The sequence below is a fragment of the Lynx canadensis genome, chromosome D1, assembly GCF_007474595.2.
Source record: "Lynx canadensis isolate LIC74 chromosome D1, mLynCan4.pri.v2, whole genome shotgun sequence".
In the NCBI taxonomy this organism is placed as follows: Eukaryota; Metazoa; Chordata; class Mammalia; order Carnivora; family Felidae; genus Lynx; species Lynx canadensis.
Genome location: NC_044312.2, coordinates 54,534,734 through 54,555,671, shown reverse-complemented (window position 1 = coordinate 54,555,671; position 20,938 = coordinate 54,534,734). Strand labels below are relative to the sequence as shown.

The 20,938-nt window shown below is 42.1% G+C and overlaps 2 protein-coding genes across 2 annotated transcripts in view; one reads left to right on the top strand and one right to left on the bottom strand.

The window, feature by feature from the left end:
* AAMDC (adipogenesis associated Mth938 domain containing) overlaps positions 1-1,165 on the top strand; it is a 30,987-nt gene extending 29,822 nt beyond the window's left edge. Inside the window, exon 4 of the mRNA XM_030331899.1 lies at positions 990-1,165. Coding sequence (XP_030187759.1) covers positions 990-1,130 — 141 coding nt within the window. The 3' untranslated portion in view covers positions 1,131-1,165. The remainder of the gene's footprint in view (positions 1-989) is intronic.
* A 6,006-nt stretch (positions 1,166-7,171) lies between these two features.
* The window catches only part of INTS4 (integrator complex subunit 4), a 74,416-nt gene continuing 60,649 nt past the window's right edge, over positions 7,172-20,938 (bottom strand). The window contains exons 12-16 of the mRNA XM_030333703.1: positions 16,812-16,871; positions 14,810-14,969; positions 14,462-14,605; positions 11,290-11,410; positions 7,172-7,587 (exon numbers count right to left, since the gene is read on the bottom strand). Of these exons, the coding sequence (XP_030189563.1) occupies positions 7,409-7,587; positions 11,290-11,410; positions 14,462-14,605; positions 14,810-14,969; positions 16,812-16,871 (664 nt within the window). The 3' untranslated portion in view covers positions 7,172-7,408. The remainder of the gene's footprint in view (positions 7,588-11,289; positions 11,411-14,461; positions 14,606-14,809; positions 14,970-16,811; positions 16,872-20,938) is intronic.

Genomic DNA, 20,938 nt, shown 5'->3' with positions numbered 1-20,938 from the left:
TCCTTTCTACAGGCTACTGTTATTATAAAGTTATTCAAACATATAAAAAATATAGGGTGTTTAAAAAATATTTCAGAACTCTTTCTGAGGCAGAGTCTAAATAAAATCTCCTTAAAATACTCAGCACAAGCCAGTTAAGAAAATATCCAATAATAGCTGCCCCTATTGAGAATCTTTTATATAAATTAACATTTATTCAGTGCCTTCTATGGGTCAGACACTATTCTAGGCACTGGAGACAACACGAAAAATGAGACAAACAAGGTTCATGGCCCTCTTGGAAATTAAAACAGTAGATAATTTCACATCGTAACAAATGTTGTGAAGAAAATAGTGACTTCTGAGGGGCTGCTCTAAATGCAGGAGTCAGGAAGGGCCTTTCTGAGGAGACATTTGAGCTGCCGTGTACATACAGTAGTTAACTTCATGCTCACACCACCCTGTGATGTTAGAGTTATTCCCATTTTATAGCGGAAGAAACTGGGGTTGAAAAACTTTAAACAGCTCACCTACAGCCACTTGGTGGGTACATGGCAAAGTTAGACTTTAGACTCTGGTTGGACTAACTCAAACATTCAACATTTACATGCTAGACATTTTACATACCTTAGTTGAATTAATTTTCATACCAGCCCTGTGAACTAGGTATTATTATCCCTATTTACAGACATGGAAACGAAGGGTCAGAGAACTGAATTCACTTACCCAAGGTCACACTGCTAGTAACACTTAAATCCAAGACTGTCTGACTCCAGAATCCATACTGTTTCCATTTCCACTTCACCGGAGCTTTGTACATGCAGGATACTTTCAATCAACTTCTTAGAAGCCTTACTGACTCCTTGGGGCTCACTGCCAAATTTTCGACTGGTAAATGCTGGGTGACAGTTGTCATTGTCCAGTTCTGTAGAGAGCACTTGCCTCATGACAGGAAAGGAAACCCTGGAGAGCCTTTCCCTGGACTCACTCATCTCTTTCCCTCTTCCCAGGTGCCTCCGTCAACTGTGGAGTACCTCGAGAAACAAGGCATTGATGTGCGGGTCCTCCAGACAGAGCAGGCAGTGAAGGAGTATAATGCCCTGGCTGCCCGAGGAATCAGGGTGGGAGGGGTCTTCCATTCCACGTGCTGATGGAGCCTTAAGGAGAATAAATCACTAAGCCACAATGCCTCTGACTATCACTCTTACCACTCTCACCAACCTCCCCAAGCATTTTTCAACAGCTGCTCATGCCCAGTGCTGGGCTAGGGTTTGGGATGCATGGATGACTAAGGCAAGGTCCCATTCTGGGGGGAACTGAAAAGGGAGAAGACAGATATTTACCAAAGTTTAATAATACAGTAAATGTTAGGCCAGAAATACGAGAAAATAAAGGCAAAAATAAAGCCTTCTGCTTTGAAGGCCAAAGAAAAGTTTCAGTGCATTAAAATTACATTGCGATTGATGCTTTGGAATGTTTAACCATTAATTCAACCAATTTTTACTGAGTACTTTATATGCCAGGCACTGCTAGAGGCTCCAGAGAAACAGCAATAAAAGTCTTATCCTCATAAAGCTTATATTCTAGTGGGGAAAATAAACAATAAATTCCATAATGAAAGCAGAACCTGTTATGAAGAAAAAGCAGGATAAGAAGATAAAGAGTAGTGAAGGCTATTTCAGATACGTGGTCAGGAAAAGTCTCTGTGCAGATGACGTAGGAGCAGAACCCTGAATGAAGTGGCAGAACATTTCTGTAATAGTAACAATAAAAGAAGCAATGTCCTGATACTAGGGATCTAGGTCATCTGTCTTACCAGCTAAACCTCACCTTCCCTTGCTACGAAATGATGGGGCTGGACTAGACCACCGTGGATAGTCTTTGTTCTGTTAAATGCCACATGTCCTTTGTGAAGCCTTAGAAGAGACTGATGAACTATAATAAATTATCACCATCTCATTAGTTTTCATTCCTCCCCCTCTTTAAAGAGTTAGGAGTATGGGCTTTGGTGTCAAATAGCCTTGACTTTGAACTGTGGCTTCCTGCCACTCATTGGTTGGGCATTTATTTAATCTCTTAAAAGTTTCACTGTTCTCATCTGTCAGATAGGGATAATAATTAGTACCTGGAGTGATTTTGTAGGTATTAAATGGGGTGATTCATACCATGTCTTAGCATACTGCTTGGCATGTAGTAAGGACTCAATAAATTGAAGCCATTGTTGTCATTGTATTTTGATTAATAGGTGTGCTGTGTAAAGTCAACGTTTCTTTTTATGGTTCATAACATAGCAGCTTATTTCATAGATCTGTAGAATGTTGAAGCCCAAAGGAACTATCTACTCTTATTTATTCATTCTCTTTCATGCCCATTTACTAAGAGGCTCTTACTGAGACTGATTTTCATATGACCAGTTATTGCTGGGCCCTGGGGGTAAAGAAATGAATAAATTCTATCTAATTCTTGCCCTCAGGAGTTCTGTGGGAGAGACAAATCTACAGATAATGATGATACAGGCGTTAATGTTATAATAGTTACAAGGTCTAATGGTGACCTAAAGGATGGCCTAATCATACCAGAATGGAAGGGAAAGTAAGGAAGACATCACTAAGAACAGGACAGAAGCTGAGTCTTAAAGAACAGGTGTTCATCAATTTGCCGAACATTTGGCAAATTTTAAACATTTACTAGGTCAAGTGTCTATCACAGCCACAATAAAATACAATTGTCCAGCTCAGCCCTTGTTGAAGCCACGACCCCAGAAAGCTGGGTTTTGCTCCATGTGAGCCTGTCACCTGCTTGGCCCATTTGGATATCTGACTGGGCAGCCAATCCACAGACCAAACAGCAACTTAAGATGTGGCTTGGCAAGAAAAGGGGAGCTAAGACTACTAGAATGGAAAGTGAAGGAACCTCTCCAAGTTTGCCCAGCAAGGAAGTGGCAGTGTTCTCACCGTGCGTCTGCGCACAGAGTAGTTGGAAGAAACAGACATTAAATACAGAGTGATGGTATCAATGTTGCAAACTGGCACAAAGCTACCTAGACACCTATTTTGTCTCCGAGTCATCAGATTAGAACCCAATGCTGTGTCCTGATCTCTGCTACACACCACCTTAAAAGGTCCATGGGAGTGGGATGCCTCACTGGCTCAGTTGGTAGAGCAGGCAACTCTTGACCTCAGGGTCGTGAGTTGAAGCCCCACACTGGATTAGAGCTTACTTAAAAGGGGGGGGGGGGAGGGCATGGGAGTGAGATCCTCACAGACCTGACTTAGCCTGGAGGTCTGAGGAAGTCCTGCTCAGTGTCCTTCCTGCCACCAGCAATTTGACAGATACAGGATCTTTCTAGGTCTCAGTTCACTCAGCTCAAAAAAGCCAGGCACCTATACGGCTAGAGGGTGTTTGATAAAATTCAGACTGTTTCTCTATTGATGCAATCAACTTTTTTGTTTTTAAGTGGAATGTAAAGTGAGACATCTCTAGTGGGTGTTGCATTAGGTGTGGGTGTAATCAGTGTTCCTGAGTTGTCTCCACATTATAGAGAACTTAGTACAATCTTCTTGGAGACAGAAGTATCTGGCAGTGACATTATTAAACTTTGTACAGAACCTGGTAATAAACAGCTCCAATTTCTGAATCTGTTCTCCATGGTCATTGCTGGAAATGTGCAGAACCTGGAGAAAAGCTATTTTTCCACGTGACACTATACTTGGTCCCATGTCTTAATCATTAAGCCCTTTGATTTGATTTGTAGGCAGCACAGCCCTCCCTCTGCCCACACTTAATTTCTTCTAGCTTGAGTGGTTCCTAAGACGAGAAGTCTGCCAAGTGTTTTCTGGGTACCCTATAATTCTGTTTGCAGAAGTCAATCGTGTCAAAGCCAAATATAAAGTCCTTTCGGAAACACGAATCCCAGGGCTGGCTTTTGCAGGCATGCCATGGTACTGCTAAGTTTGCTCTGGAATCATATTCATTCTTCCCCTGCCTGGTATGTGCCAGTAGCTGTGCCGGGGATACAACAGATGTTCTCACTGTGCGTCTACACACAGAGTAGTTGGAAGAAACAGACATTAAATACAGAGTGATGGTACCAATGTTGCAAACTGGCACAAATCTACCTAGACACCTATTTTGTCTCGGAGTCATTTTAACATTAATTTTTAATGGCTTTTTTTTTTTACATGAAAATGCAGATTTCTGGCTTTTCTGGAAGAACTGGAAGATCTTATACCCCCAGGCCCACACTTACAAACCACTGAGTAGAACTGAATGACAACTGTCTTCTGACAGAAGCTATGCTCTGACTGAAAACTGAAGTCTATTATCTTCCTCCAGGTTGCATGACTCCTTTTCCCCTGCCTACCTTCTTTAGAGGTTTCCATTTGTGAACCTGAAATAAATACTTAAGTAAATATCCTTAAAGAACATATAGAAGGCTGTCGGAACACAGAGGCCACGCGCCAAGCCCACAGGAGACACAAGACAGGCTCCAGAATGAGGCTCAGTTCTGGAGAATGAGAAGGAACCAAAGGAGACAATTTGAGGATATATTCTGGGGCTCAGCAGGTCCAAAGGTCTGAGACAAAACAGCATGATGAATGTTGGCAAGAACTACAGACCTTCTCTATAGCCAGAGAAGTACAAGAATGTGTTGCAAAGGCAGTATGAGGCTGGAGAGCAGGGGAGGGGCATGAAGAACCTTCAGGGACAGAACTTTAGACTTTATCCTGGGACAGAAGTGGGCCACTTGAGAGGGACTTAAGCAGGGGAAGGACATGAGCAGATCTGGGTTTTAGAAAGATCACTCTGGTAGCTGTGTGAAGACTGAACTGAAGGGGCAAGGTTTGAGGCAAAATCTTTAGGAAGCTAATGCCCCATTTTAGGGGAGATGATGGTGGCCTGCACTAGGACAGAAACTGAGTATGAGAAGGGAATTGAGTCAAGAAACATCTAAGCAGAATTTAAAGGACTTGATGGCTAGGTTTACATGAGGGGTGAGGAGGAAGTCCGATGTGACACCTAGGTTTCTAGCTTTGCCTGCTGGGTGCAAGGGAGACTGCTTACAAAGCACAATAGACCCATTATGGAAACCATATTCACTAAGAATCAGGAGGCCTGGGTTCCAGCTGTGGCTTCACCATGGATTCTCTCTGGGCTTGTACATTCACTTCTAAAATGAAGGTGCCACACCAGAGTGATCTTTATACCCCCTTCAGGTCTTTATAATAGAAGGTCATTTTTCTCACTTCATTCAAAGTGTGGAAACAGATGCAGAAAAATCAAGATTCTCATATTCCACAGAACCTGGTAATTCAGGGTAAAAGGAATTTAAAAGGTTGGACCCAATCTCTCATATGATACTTGAATTCCTTTGCAATAAACTTGTTAGGAGCTTGTTCAACGTCTGCTTGAACACATCCAACATGGACATTTTCTTATCTCTTAATGTATCCCATTTAATTCTCACCTACCTTTTAAAAACTTATCTTAATACTAAGCCATAATCTGCCCCTTAGTGTATCTCCACCTTTGGTGCAAAACATACTATATTCTGGGTATTAAGACCTAGGACAAAGTCCTAGCTTTGCCCCTTAGGAGAAAAACATAATCTCAAAACCTCAGTTTCTACACCTGTAAAATGGGAGATAACCTGAAAGGATTTTTATAGCAGGGGTACTAGATCTGAAAAGGATGCAGCACAGGCTTCTCCCAGGAGGCTTTCTAAAGCTATAACATGAGGGGCTCAGTTGGCAGCCATGGGTTTCATTGTTTTCATCTACACTCCAACCTAGCAATCATCATTAGATGCCTGGGTAAGGACTGTGCTATGATTCGGCCTAGCTCCCAGCTTCATTTTGTCACCAGGGACAGCACTTTTGCCAGGGTATCTTGTTGACACAGAAGAGCCCACTGATGGCACATCCTTGAGATATACAAAACAAGCAAGTACACTAGAAAAGGCAGCGCTGTGAAGATCTTTCTTCCCTTAGTCCCACTCTAGCAGGTAAGACGTTCTGGAGCCAGACTACCTGGGTTCAAACCCCAGCTCTAGCATTTATTAGTTGTGTGACTGAGGCCAAGTTACTCAATTCTCTGAACTCCAACTCCCTTGCTTGTAGAACAAAGATGATAGTGTAACTATTCAGAGGGTGGTCGTGAGGATTACAGGAGTTAATTCATGCAAAGGGCTTACAACACTGCTGGGCACAAGTCAAGTGCATTAAAGCAAAAGCCAAACATGCTTGAATTAAAATTCCAGCTTCACCTGAGTAATCCTATAATCTTCCTATTATTTTTATAAGTTTTCCACGTACCAAATACGATCGAGATTGGCTGCAGATTCAGATTCTACCAAGCATTATTTGATTGAACCCATTGAATAACATTTAAGGTATAATTATCTCTATTTTATAGATGAGGAAACAGAGGCATAGAGAGCTGAAGATCTGAAGGCTTTTTCCATATACTTTCCCTGAGCTGGTACAGCCTAGGCCTTTGGAATCATCTTGGATTTGAATGAATACAGGCTTTACTACTTACTGTACAGGTTTCCTCCCAAGACTGCTCACTCTAAAGTCTCTGGAAGACTCAGTTGGCTGCAGCAAGGATTAAATGACAGGTAAAGTAGCACAGCCCTCACACAGTTAACATCTCTGGTGCACTTACTGTTCTTACACCCCAGCTACACCCTTAACTCACACGCAGCTCCAACTGGAGTCATCAAAGACATAGTGTGTAGTGGGAGAGGACTTTATTTCTTACACTGGATCCCTCTTTTCCATAATCCTTGTTTTTCCTAAAATATGGCCCTTATGTATTATTTTGGTTCTTAGGGTAATGACAGGCAAGATCAAGAATCTCCCTCAGCGATGAAAATGATTCATTCTCTAGCTACTCCTTCAGTCCTTGGCACAGCTACTGCCTGAGTTGGGAAAAGAGCTTCTCAGCAAGATAGCGACGTCTAAGGCCATTCAGGAACTGTCGATGGTGAAAAAGCACACCTGTGAAAGGAGTGGGCCCTGGCAAACAGACTACTGATGTAAGAAACAAGATTATGCTCTAATAAGCAAGTCTTTGGAGGTGACTAGAAAATTACATCTTTGTTTCATACTTGAGGAATGTAACCATGTGATATAAATGTTGAACCTATAGCCACATAATTTTTTAAGGACCAGGAACTGGAACACCTAGGTGTTTTCCCAACTTTATTGGAGGTATGAGGGGATAGGGAAGGAGGAGGTATAGATTTGAAGGTTTTTGGATTTTTAATGCAAAATAATTTATCCTGTATTTGATACTAGACAAGACTAAAAGGGTCATGTCCTCCTTATGCCCTTACGCCATTTCCAGGTGAAGTGCTCTAGGCTTTTGCCTCACTCTGATAGCTAAGAAGGGCCTTCCAGCCTCGGCTCTAAAACCTGCTTGTGCCTCAGCGCCTTGCAGGTTTGGGCATTATGTAAACTTTCACAGACTTGCTGAAGGGGATGGTGCCCTCGATGCTGGTCTCCACCTGGGATGACACCTCACCACCCTCAATCCAGGGGGACTTTGGAATGCGGGAATTAGAGTTGTAGGCCAGCAGCAGCCTGACTTCCACCTGGCATGGTTCTGGAAAAAAAAGACAAAAGAAATCCTCTATGAGGGCAACTGCTAGGAACTGGGATGAAATGTCAAATAAAAGCAACATCAAAGATGGAAGCAATAGGGTTTCTAAACATTTCTTCATGTGCCCTCATCCCTTCCCCCTCACCAAACAAAGACACTTTCCCAGCTTGAATCCTGTGAGGCTGAGCCTGAGCCTGCAGATGTGCGGCTTCTCCGCCACATCTCTGTGGGCTCCCAGCAGCTCAGATCCATGGTGGATCAGAAGGGAGCTAAAAACGGAGGCCTTCTAGCCTTAAGAGAGGGCCAAACGGGCCTACCTATGGCTGATTCTAATGCCCAGATAACCGTGCTCTTCCTGTGTGGTTGAGCTCGGGCATGAAGGCTGCATGTATCACAGACTCTACCATCTTAGTGGAGAAGCGGCCCTGATTAGGAAACACTTCTGGCAAAAAATTCTCACCAGTGAACAAGAACATGTTTCAGGGACCTAAAATCACGCCATTAAACCTTTCATTCTTTAAATGACATGACATTATGGCACTGATCTTGTGTCTGCATGTGGCAGGCCCCAGTAAGAGTGAGTAATCCCTCCCTCAAGTTGCTGACTGTTGGAGACAGAGACAGTTACAATGGAGCACAGCACTCTAATCAAGTCTGTAAGAAGAATGAGGAAGGAGCCCAGGAAGGCGTTGGAATAGAATACCTGCTCTGTGCCAAGCACATCACCTGAAGAGTATGCACCCCGCCACACCATGAAAGACTGTCACAATCCCCAAAAAGTCTCAAGGCTCTGAGAGGTTCTAAGTGACTGCACAAATCCACACCATTGACAGAATTTGAGCCCAGTTCATAAACTGAAGCAATTAATCTGTTAACCATGCGGTCTCTATAAAGGAGGGGGAGAGAATTTCCGGAAAAACTTAAAGACCATTGCAAAGGGCCAGGAATAGAATAAACTTGGGAGAAAAATGTGCAAGCGTTGAAGATGAGCCCAATGCCTAGATATATAGGGGACGAGAATGAGGGCTGGAGGGATCTAAGTGAACAAGGGCAGAGGTCCCAGGACTTCTCAATGCCCCCCACCCCAGGCCTCTTCCTAGTCACGTCCTGACTTTTCTCTAGGGACGAGAGCAGAGACTGAATTGCTTTTCTCCAGCCAGAGCAAACTAGCCAGACCAAGAGAGCAGCCCTGGCACCACCACTTACCAGCCACTGGTATGGACACCATCATGTAATGAGGGGCCTGACAGCAGCCTGGGTATAACTGTAATGAAGCCAGTGCTGCTCTCCAGCATCAGGCTCAAGTATCAGCTCTCCTGCTACGTATGATCCCCTCTTTTGGTCCCAGATGGCTGTTGCCAACCACCAACCACAACCTAGCCCTGATTCTCACAGCACTTTCAGCCAAATCCTGGGGAAGTCAGAGGGCTCAACCCCACCTGTTCGTTATGCCTTCCCTCACCTGCATGTGGTAAGAATGGCAATTCCAGCCATTGCCATCAGAGCAGAGGAGAGGGGAGAGACAACAAGAGGAGACAGTAGGAGAAAGGAACAAAAGATCATTTGGGACAAACCATGTAATCTATTCATCATGCCTGGAAGATCTCTTATGAGGTATGCATTCTTGCTTCCATCTTACAGATGAAGAAAATAAGACAGAGAGGTAAAATAACTTTCTCAGGATCACTCAGCAAGGGAGGCAGAATCTGGAACCTGGTTGGCGTGACTCAAAGCTTCTGACATGGCAGACTCCTGCCTCCCAGAGGAGAGGCCCCTGGTACAGAGCTGCTGAAGGCCTGCATGGAGGAACACCCACCAGCACCAGGCCCCATCTCCTGGATTAGGAGAAAGAAGGCACAGGTGCATTCAGAAGGAGAACATGTTTCACTTTGGTGTCCCAGGTCGGAAGGGATTTGGTAGTTAGGAAATGTGAGTGCCAGCCTCAGTGCCACCGCTGACCAGCTATGTGGACCTCCATTTATGCATGTATAAAATGAAAAACAGAACACTAAATTCCCCACCACCAACTTGGTCTAAGGATTAAATGAATTTTAATGGCATACTGAAAATCCTGTATTCAATTTTCATTATTTGTTGAGCACTTACTACCTTCCAGGCTCAAAGGACACATGATACAGAGGCATCGGAGATACAGAGGTCAAGATGATTAACAACTTCTCTGCTCTTGTGGTGCCTTCATGCTAATGGGAAAGTCAGTAACAAATTAAATGGGAGAATTCCCAACATTAGTTAGCACTACGCTGAGAATTAAAAAAGAGGTTTGTAATAGCAGTCTCTCAAAGGGGGTGATCCTGAATGAATTATAATTCTTCAGGCTCAGGACAGCTTGGTAGCCCTAGTTCGGGCAATGACTTACTGTGTGACCAGGGCAAGTTGGTAGGCCCCTCTAAGAACTTTGAGGCTCTTCTGAGATCTAGCATGCTGTGGTTTGCCTCTCTGAGCTGTGGGCCTTCCAAAACAATACTGTCCCATGGCCTATCTTTCTAGCTATCAAGTCTAGGATCCCTTTATGAGAAGAGATTAGAGTAAGAAATTCTCTACCTTCCTGTGGTGGCTAATAGTGCAGAACATTCCAGGCAGCAAGGATATGAAATGAGGGATGCTCAGGGAGGAAGATCCCGGGTAAAGCATTGCCGGATGCCCCCTAAATTGGGCCAGGCCCAGGGTCACTGACTAGACCCCCAAAGGGGCTGCCCTGATATTCAAGAGCACTACTTCCTCTTTGTGAAAACTTTATTATGTCATTTATACCCACCTAACACCCCTGACAGAGGGAAACCACTAATAAGGGCATTAAGTCACTCATGTAAGTAATATAGAGAAAGAAAAGTCTAGAAAGCAACCACTTAAGTCTAAAATAAACCAAATTTGGTGTCATGAAACACCTTCCCCAATAACAACCATGCTTCTGAATCATCTTCAATGATTGAGAAAATACCAGTGAGGCCAATTCTCCCCCCACATTTTAGGTTCTGTAGACCGAGTCTCTTTTTCCAGTTTCTAAAGCAGCCTTACAGGCTTGAAATGTAATGTCCCATGCACTTGTATTCTTCCATTTTATTCTTAAGAATTTTTAAAGTTACTTACATAACCTCCCTATCTTTTCACAAATTATTAAATTATTACATTAAATCAGCCCATGTGGGAGGGGAGGGCAGTAACAGTTTACTTGTTTGGGGGGAAATGAACTAAATGGTTCATATACAAAGACAGAATGATTTTAATTTGGGGTAAGAAACATGAAACTGTTTCATTTCTAGACAGAGCAATCCTCAGAACCAACTCCTAGGTTGAGAATTATCATTTTCATTTGGAAGGTGAAGAAATGGATTCAGAAGGGAGAGTGGCTTGTCCAAGGCTATGCAGCAAGTCAGTAGCAGAATTAGGACAAGAAAATAGTATGCTGGCATCCAGCCGAGGGCTCTTTCCAGGAGATTCCATTCTATTGTAATCTCCTGTATACTTTCTGACAAAATCTTGTGCCGCAAGCAATCAAAGCAATGCAGCAAATTAGTCTAAATGCAGCCAGTTTAAGCTTTCAAACTCCTTAAGAAATTAAGTACAGTCCTCAGCAGGCCTGACTGAACCATGTATTTCTCAAAGTGCAAAAAAACAAACGCCTCAAGGTAAGTGTCATCCCCAGGAGCATATTCTCCTGTCCACCTTGGCCCACTGACCCCTTACCTGTCCAGGCAGTGTGGGAGAGGTACACCTGAGTGATAAGCCGGTGGCGCCCTGGGCCAGGATTCCGGAAGTCTGCTGGCTTAGGATGAATCATCTGAGCCTGGCCATCTGGATATAAGACCTAAGAAGTGAGAGAAGTGAGAAAAAGAAATAGAAGAGCCATGAATTTTCAACAAAACTGCAGTGTCTGTTGTGAACCCCAAAATAGGAGGGAAAGAAGATACCAGCTTTCATTAAGAACTGTTCCACGAGTGGGAGGTAATGCTGTTGAGAGCCCTGTACTCTCTGCCCCAGCACAAAGCAGTATTTGATAAATGTTTCCTGAATTCATGGTGAAGAAGTGATAGGAATAAAGTGCCTCTATCCAGTACAAGAATAGGCAAAAGTACTAATCTGAGTGTGAAAAGCCTTCCCAGACACCCCCATCTGGGTGACTTGCTCCCTGCCTGGCTCTGAATCGCATCACAGGCCAGCACCCACCACCAACCACCAACCATTTAGAATAATTTTGTGACTGCATTTTCTCCACGAGGTTATAAGCAGCTAGGAAGCTCTTTCTATAGCTCTGTCAACAAAGGGTCTGCTCTGTTAAAAAACAAAATTCAACCACATAAGTTTGAAGATCTAATTGGCTTTACTCAGTATCGAGCAAGTAGAGAAATGTTCCCAGGAGTCGTCCAAAATGGAAAGGACACATTCCTGGAATGGGTCGAAACTGTATTAAGTCTTGGTTTCCTGTTGTGGGGGTCAAATGGCTCCAATTTGGGCTGTCTTTTTTTTTTTTTTTTTTTCTTTGTTAACAGCTCAAATCACTGGCTAGTTCTCAAATCTCACACATGGACAGAGCCTTGTCCTCACTATCATAGGGGAGCCTCACAGCTATCTATGCAGAGGGCCCCTCACACTGCACGGTGTACAAACGAACTACACGAACAAATACAGCTGATCCTAGAACCACATGGCCTGGATCACGGAAATCCACTGGTAAGGACAAAGTAGGGAACTACACAGGTCTTTCAACTATGCAACTCTGAAGAGGCAGGTCTCAGCCCACCTGTCCCATAATGAAAAAGGACTTCAACTACCTCCATTTTTTACCCCAAACTTTCTCATCAATTCAGTTCTTCTTTCCAACCTATCTCTTAACTTAGACAAAAGACCCAGAAGGCAAAGCATCTCCTGACAGGAACCAAAACTACCCCCTCAAGCAGTAATGACTGCACTGAGCCAGCAAGACCCCACACGATTGGCCCAAGGACAAGGAGTGACGACCTTCACTGCCCACCTGCATGTACCCACCCACCTTGTCCACATTTTCCTTCTATAAACCTGGAAGTATTCTCAGCACTATGGGGACAGTTTTGGAGACATTAGCCTGCTGTCTTCCCAGTGAAATAATTTCAGTGAATTTCGTCCCTGAAATAAATTGCTGTCTTGTTTCACTACCACCTGTCTCTCGGCCTTTGGATTTTGCCAACAGCTAGTGACTGAACCTGGTCTGCTTGGGACCCCCCAAACCAGGTGCTCTTGCAATAATCTCCTCTCATCTGTCCAAAACAGAAAAAGTGCTGGTCTGGACAGCACGTTCCTACCATCAGAGCTGTCCTGCAAATAGACAGTGAGCTCCCCACCTGTGAAGGCTTCCAAACAGTTTGGCCATGCACTTGGTGGGGTGGCTCTGGACATTTTCTAGTAAAGTCTAGCAGATGACCCTTAAATAATCTGCCTGTAATTTCATTTATGCTTAGTTGATCACTGAACTTTTTTCAGGGATAAATGTGAAACAGTAGTTCTCAACCCTAGCTCCACATTAGAATCATATAAGAGTTCTCAAAAAAAAAAAAAAAAAAAAAAAAAAAAAAAAAAATATATATATATATATATATATATATATATATATATATGTAAATAAATACTAATCTTTATGCCCAACCTGGGGTTCATGCTCTACCAACCAAGCCAGACATGTGCCCCTGTTGTGCAAACTTAAATTGGTGCCTGCTTCACTGATAAAAGAGTTTCTAGAGATTTAGTAATCCTTCTCTTCCAGGTACAAAGGAGACACCTTTACAAATGGTGATTTCCCTTATAAATGTAAATTTCCCTCACAAAAGGGCAACTTCTCTGTTTTTAGAGATTCTCCAGGTTCTGTGGCCTCTCAAAAACAATGATCCCCAAATATTCTTTATGCCAAAGAGGCATATTTAGAGTGGCATATTGTGTTCCCCTCCATTCTTGTCTTTGAAACTTCCTAGTTTCATAGTCAGAAGCTGAGTCAGTACATTACTCCATTACTTTAGTGAACCAGTCAGTCTCTTATTCTTGAGAATAAGTCAGCTCATTTAAATGCCTGGGTCTTTTTTCAGAAGGTAGTGCTGCAGATGGGTTCCCAAAATTAGGCCTATAGTACGCGACCAATCAGGTATTTATTAAGAGGCCCCAGTATTCTTCTGTGCATGTCTGAATGATGACTGAACTTCTGTTTTATAACTGCGTATCTATTTGTCTTTCACTGAAACTGAGCATCCTGAGGGCAAGAATTTAACACATTCACCCCTGCAACCCTAGTGCTCATCATGTGAGTAAGCATTACTTCGTAGATGGGTGGATGGGTGGATGGGTGGATGGATGGGCAAGTGGGTAGTATTTTTGTGGGGCTTAACTGCAGACTGTTTAAACTGACTGGTATCTCTACTGCATCTGGCATGTGTCTCTAATATGTCTAACTTAGGAAAAAATACTCCCTAGTGATTTTTTCAACCCATAAATTTTGCTCACCAAGTGGACCCATCCACAGCCTGAAAAGGATTTGTTTATTACAGTTTGCTTGCAGCCCTGAAAATACCAAGTTTTAACTTCACATTGTAAGACTAGAAAGACCCCTGTCATTCAGTGAACCCTTACTGGGTACCAGTGGCTTTATATACTTCATTTCCTTTCAGTGTCAATTGTTCCTAGTTGTCAGTTGTAGAATCTGAAGTTCAGAGTTTAAAGTAACTTGCTCTAAACCACAATCAGCGGAAGAGATGGGATTCACATCAAGACTCTTTACCATTAAGAATCTCTTCTCTCTCCTCACTTTCTGTCCCTCAGGTAGAAATTACAGGGCTGCTGAAGTTAAATACTTCAACACATGGTCTAGAAGCTCTAGGAGGACCAAAATCTGACAGACCTGGACCTTCACGGTGCTTTGGGGATCCTGCACATGTTCCAGGGTTGCATCAACATCCAGGGCCACAACCAACCCGGATGTAAACCGCAAAGGGTTGTCTGACTCGCCTGCTGGCTCAATGATTGTGGCTGAAGCTTTGTGGATCTGCAAGCAAGAAAAAAACATAATGATCCTGAAGCCAGGTCATCCCTGGGCGACAAAACATGATCCGTGCAGCTTTCTGTCTCATTATTAACAGGTGAACATGTGAAAGTCAATCAGAGGGAAGGCTCTAGCCCAGCTATTCAACTGGTCAAAGAAGATCACCAATGTCAACAGTTCTGACTGTCTGAACAGACTTGACAGGACCTGCTCTGGAAGGGGGAGGTGTAGAAAGGTACTCTGCCGCAGCATGGTCTGTACAATTTTGACAACTTCTACAGGTTTGGATGTCATGAGTCGGGGCATCAGGTCAAGAAGTTTGTCCACAAAGCTGTCCTGTAGGTGGGGCAAATCAGCAATAAAACACCTGCAGGAACAAACAGAAGCCAAGTGACTAAGCATTCATTTACCACAGGATGATCCCCAAACATATGCCAAATCCTAAGGTAGGAGAAGTGATGAACTGAAGGAGCTCATGGTCCCTGAATGAGAAAGCCAGGCACCTAGATAATTACACCTTGGTGATATGAGCATCCTGATAGCCTTGTTTATTGAATACCCCTATGTGCCAGATATACTCTTCAAGTGTTTGGCATGATCTTATTTAATCCTCCCAGCAATCCTGTGCATTGTTACAATCATTATTTTCATATTATAGATTCATTAATTAAGTTAACAAATATGTCTTTAAGACTGCAAGTGCCAACAACTATCACAGGCACCAGGGACATAACAGTGAGCAAAAGAGAAGAAAATGCCTATCTTAATGGGGCTTATATTTGTAGAAAGGAACACAGAGATTCAGAGAAAAGGATGTTGCATTGAGGTTTAAAAATGTTAAATAAACTCATTCCCAGCTCTGATTCCACAGTACTCCTGCCTTATAGAAGGGGACAGTCGAAAAATATTTCACTGAGGTAACAGCAGTGCAGGGACTCAGGGGCTGAATTAAGAAAGAATGTACAACTCTATGCAAGAGATGAGAAACTATGACATACCAGAGCTATCACCTTCCTAAAAGTCTCTTCAACCCAAATGTGCAAAAAGACTCTCCATCTTAAATCTAAAACCAAGGGCACCTGGGTGGCTCAGTCGGTTGAGTATCCAACTCTTGATTTCAGCTCAGGTCATGGTCCCAGGGTTGTAGGATCAAGCCCCACGTTGGGCTCCACACTGAGCATGAAGCCTGCTTAAGATTCATTCATTCTCTCTCTCTCTCTCTCTCTCTCTCTCTCTCTCTCTCTCTCTCTGTCCCTTCCTCCCTCCCTCCCCCTCTTCCCCTCTCCCCTGCTTGCACAGACTCTCTCAGAAAGAAAGAATGAAAGAAAGAAAGAAAAAGGGAAAGAGGGAGGGAGGGAAGAGGGAGGGAGGGAGAAAAAAAATCTAAAACCAAAGTAAGGCATGAACTCAGTTGAGATGTGAAGCTAGGATCTTAAAGAGCCAAACTGGAGTGTATCATCTGCTAGAGAGCAGCACCCACTGGTGAAGCGTGGTATTGCAACTCAGCCCTACAGGAAGCTATCTCACCCAGATGAAGACTCAAAAGTATAGTCATGTAAACTTCAGGTTTGATGAAGTTCATGGGGGCAGGGATAAGGGGTGGAAGAATGAAATATCTGACTTAATAAATATTAGACTATAAAATCCTATAAATTCTTTCCTCCTAGTATTATATTGCCAGTACATCACATGTCTGGTCACCAATTCAACTACCACTTCTTTGCTAAGCCTTCCATTCATCTACTAGATCTGTTTTAACCAATTTATTTCATACAGAACTCTGAGAAAACATGGCTGTACTACAAAATAAAGGCTACCTACAGAATTATGGAACAATTTTTTGTAGATTACTACTGTTGAATTTCCATATTTCTCTATAAAGAACAGTGGTGAAAAGAACTTTTTTGTTGAGATTTTTCAACAAAAAAGTTTGTTTTACCATCTAGATACTTGTCTTTTTGTGGCCCAGCTGAATGTTGAATCCAAATGATTCCCGATATTTTTACTGTACCACTGTTGCACATTTAGCTAAGTTTAAAGAAGTTTACATACCCCTAAAAAAAATGCGCGAGGGCACACTGCCACAGATAACAGGTTGGATGCGTGGATTAAACCAAGGATTCTAGCTTCTGATTGCTCTTGTTGCCCTCTAAGTGCTGTTATCTGCATAACCAGGAGTCAGTAAGCTAGATGGTAATGAAATAGTTACCTCTGAAAAAAGTCCACTTCCTGTAAAAACTTTTCACACATCCCAAATAAGGGGTCAACTCTGTAGAAAAAGAGAAAAACAAACATACATACATATATTTGGCTTACATAATCTTCGAACTGAGGAATGAGGACCAAATTCCCAGAAACCTGAGCCTACGTGAAAGAAAATCAGAGGATTACACTATCAAAATTATCTCTAAACGGAAGAGCAGATTCCTAATGGACCTAGGGGGAAAATATCTGCCAGAATGCCAAGACCCAATTAAAACACTTCAGTGGCTATCAGGCTCAATGAACACTCAAAATCAAGGGCTATCATAGACCGTGCCTGGCATTAGACTCACTAAGGATACAGGGCAGAAGCACAGCTTGCAGGCAATCCAGCGCCATGTTCCTCCCCTGCAGGAGTCCTCAACGCACTCCATTCAGCCATCCACAGAGCTGTCTGGGAGCTGTGATCTTGCCGTGGACAGACAGCTCAGGTACAAGGAGATGACATCTACGTCAGTTGAGTTTGGAGACCAGCCTGGATTAGAAGCCTCATGCTCCATAGGTGCTAACATCTCTTGAAACAAATCCATAGGCATACCCTCCAGGGTCCCCACAAGGGATGTGCCCAGTTAAAAGAATCACTGCACTCAGTAGAACCCAAAGCTATGGTGTCTGCATCAGGCAATTACAGTTTACTAATAGTCCCTTCTGGTCTATATGCAGTTTTCTCAGTGACAATTTTTATGATCACAGTGTTACCTAGTAAATACAGTTGATATACCAGGTTTCCAGGGAATATACCAAAGGTCAAATTCTCATGCAGAAGGGGATAAGTGTTGTTACTACTTTGCCCATAGACAGGACTATGTTCTTTCCTCTCTTGGCTTCTCTGGCTTCACAGCCACTCATTTTCTTTTTATTTCTTGTAATTTCCAAATGAAACCTTGTATTTATTTTCATTAATATTGTATTCATTAGAGGAGTAAAATTCCAGTGAGGAAAAACAGACAAATACTCTCTCCTTATATAAAAACATGCAAGAAAAGGGTGTCAAGGTTCTTAATAACCTAGTTTAGTCTTTCAACTAAAATGTAAGCTCCATGAGAGCAGGGACTTTTATATTAATTATTTTGATATATATTTTCTGGCACAAGCAACTATTCAATAAGTATCTGTTGAATGAATAAATGAGAAATGACAAATGGAAACTTACTCTACAAACAACATGCATTTGAATTCTTTTCCTAAAGAACAGGTAGCACTTGAAACTTTCTGAACTCTGATAAACTACCAGAAATGGAACTGCAATCTGACAGTGAGGTTCACACACTAAAGATCTCCAGGAGTAAGAGGGCTGGAAAGGAGACCTCAGGAGGGGGTAAAAAGAAAACAATTCAGCCAAGCAGTATCAATGTGGGGTCTGCCTATATAGAGTCATCTTGTAGAACTTCCCAATAGTAAAACATAAAATAGATTTGGGAACTACCTCCAAACCCCAGAACAGACCAAGAAGCCTCACCTACATGCTATATGAAGTAGGCCTTTATCACTAAGAACCTCCACTTTTTTCTCAGGGTAAGGAAGGAAAGCAGAGGAAAAGTAAAGTCCACTGGGAAACCAAACACTGATCTACTTCCATTTATAAGTATGCAAAGACAATGGAAAATCATTAGATGCTATGATCAGGGCTGTAAAGGAGACCAAGCAGACCTCAGTGAGAGAAAGTCAAGGCAAGAAAGATCAGAAAATCTTTTTTTTAATTCTAATAAATAACCTCAGTGAGATTAAAGAGGAGATCTGAAAGGATACTGCACTGATAAAGCAAGAGAAACGGCTATGAAAAGGGCACACTGAAGAAAGCATACTGGTAAATGAACAGTAATAATGAAATCAACTCAAAAGTAAGGAATACTATATTGAAAAATGATGAAAACTGAAGTCATAACTTAAAAGAGCATATTGAGGGGTGCCTGAGTGGCTCAGTCAGTTGGACGTCCGACTTCGTTTCAGGTCATGATCTCACTGTTTGTGAGTTCGAGCCCCGCGTCGGGCTCTGTGCTGACAGTCCAGAGCCTGGAGCCTGCTTAGGATTCTGTGTCTCCCTCTCCCTCTGTTACTCCCCTGCTTGCATTCTGTCTTTCTGTCTCTCTCAAAAATAAAAAAGATTAAAAAAAAAAAAGTTAAAAAAAAAGGAGCACATTGAGGAATTTACACAGAATATACAGTAGAAAAGCTAAGACACTGAAATTATGAGAAAAAGATATAAGGGAAAATAGATCCAGAAGACACAACATCCAGTATGGCAGACTGGAGTGGATGGAAGTAGTAGTAATTAAAGAAATAATGGCTGGGAAAAGATCCCTGAGCTAAAAGCAGAGTTTATACTTCAAAGTCCCACTGAAGGTCAGTTAAAAGCATTGAAAGAAAACACGTATCTACACACATCCTGGTAGAATTTCTGAATTCTAAACAGAGAGAAAAAAAAAGAACCAAGAAAAATAAGGAAACAAAGGAAAGAGAACCAGACTGACATCGGATATCCTAACTGTAACATTAAATACTAAACAGTAACTCAGCAACATTTACAGAGTTCTGAAAGAATTCCAATTATGCATAAGAGCAAAAGAGAGGCAGTTTCGGACATGCAGGGTCTCAATGAGTGTACCACTTACATACTTATTCAGAAAAACAATTACTAGAGAATGCACTCCTGTCAAACAGTGAATTAGAACAAGGAATTTTAGGGGTGCCTGGGTGGCTCAGTCGGTTAAACGTCTGACCAGCTCAGGTCACGATCTTGTGGTTCATGAGGTCAAGCCCCACATTGTGCTCTACGCTGACAGCTCGAGCCTGAAGCATGCTTAGGATTCTGTGTCTCCCTCACCCCCTCCCTTCCTCTCCCCCACTCGTGCTCGCTTTCTCGCTCTCTCAAAAATTAATAAACAGAAAATTTTTTTTAAAAAAGGACAAGGAATTTTAAAAAGCAACTGTGGCACACACACACACACACACACACACAAATGAGTGAGCAAGTTAGAGCTAACTCATTTTGAAAAAGTACTTATAAAGATAAAATAAGAAATACATTATAAAAACATAATAAGCTGAAACTTAATTCTGAACTATTTAACAGTATGAGACAATGAAATAAAAACACATTAGAACTTTCATCTTGATCTGAGGTGACTGTGATAAAGGTGATTCAAAAGTCTATTTAATTTTTTGTGCTGATAAGTTGAATATGTTTATTAAAAATGTAAGTAAAAATAAGTAAAAATACTATTTCTACAACTAATATAAGCTAACATTTATCAAGTGTTTAGTCTGAATGAGTCAGGCAAGTATTTTAAGAGCTTTACATATAATAATTCAATAATCCTTGCAATATCCCTATGAGGGCGAGGCAGATACTATTATTATCCTAGTTTAACTTACAGGGATCGAAATGAGGCACAGAAATATTCAGTAACTTGTCCAAGGTTACTAAGTTTCCAAATGGTGGGAATCAAGATCTGAATCTAAGCAACAAAGAACCATAGTCCTCTTAACCCCTATCTTGTACTGCCTCTCACTTGAAAAGGTTAGAAGTAGGATCAGAACTCATGCTCGCTTCAGCAGCACATACAAGAGAAGTAGGATCAGAACTTTCAAAACCTTGCATGAAACAAAGATATAAAGAAAACAACCAATCCAGCAAAAGCCAAGAAAGAAAGAAAGAAAGAAAGAAAGAAAGAAAGAAAGAAAGAAAGAAAGAAAGAGAAAAGAAAAAAAAGAAAGGAAAGAAAAGCAGGAATGCACACAAATGGAAAATATAAATTAATTACTACAGCACAAGTAAAGACCAAATATATTAGAGTCTTTGTATAAGGACATGGAAAAATGAAATACTGTTGGGGCAAAAACAGTTTCAAACAGCGAGGCAAACCATAAGGGACTCAAGTGCAGAGAACAAGCTGAGGGTTGATGGTGGGGGGGCAGTGGGAAATGAGTGATGGGCACTTGTTGGGGTGAGCACTGGGTGTTATATGTAAGCAATGAATCATAGAAATCTACCCCCGAAACAAGAGCACACTGTATGCAACCTATGTTAGCTAACTCGACAATAAATTATATGTTAAAAAAAAAAAAGAAATA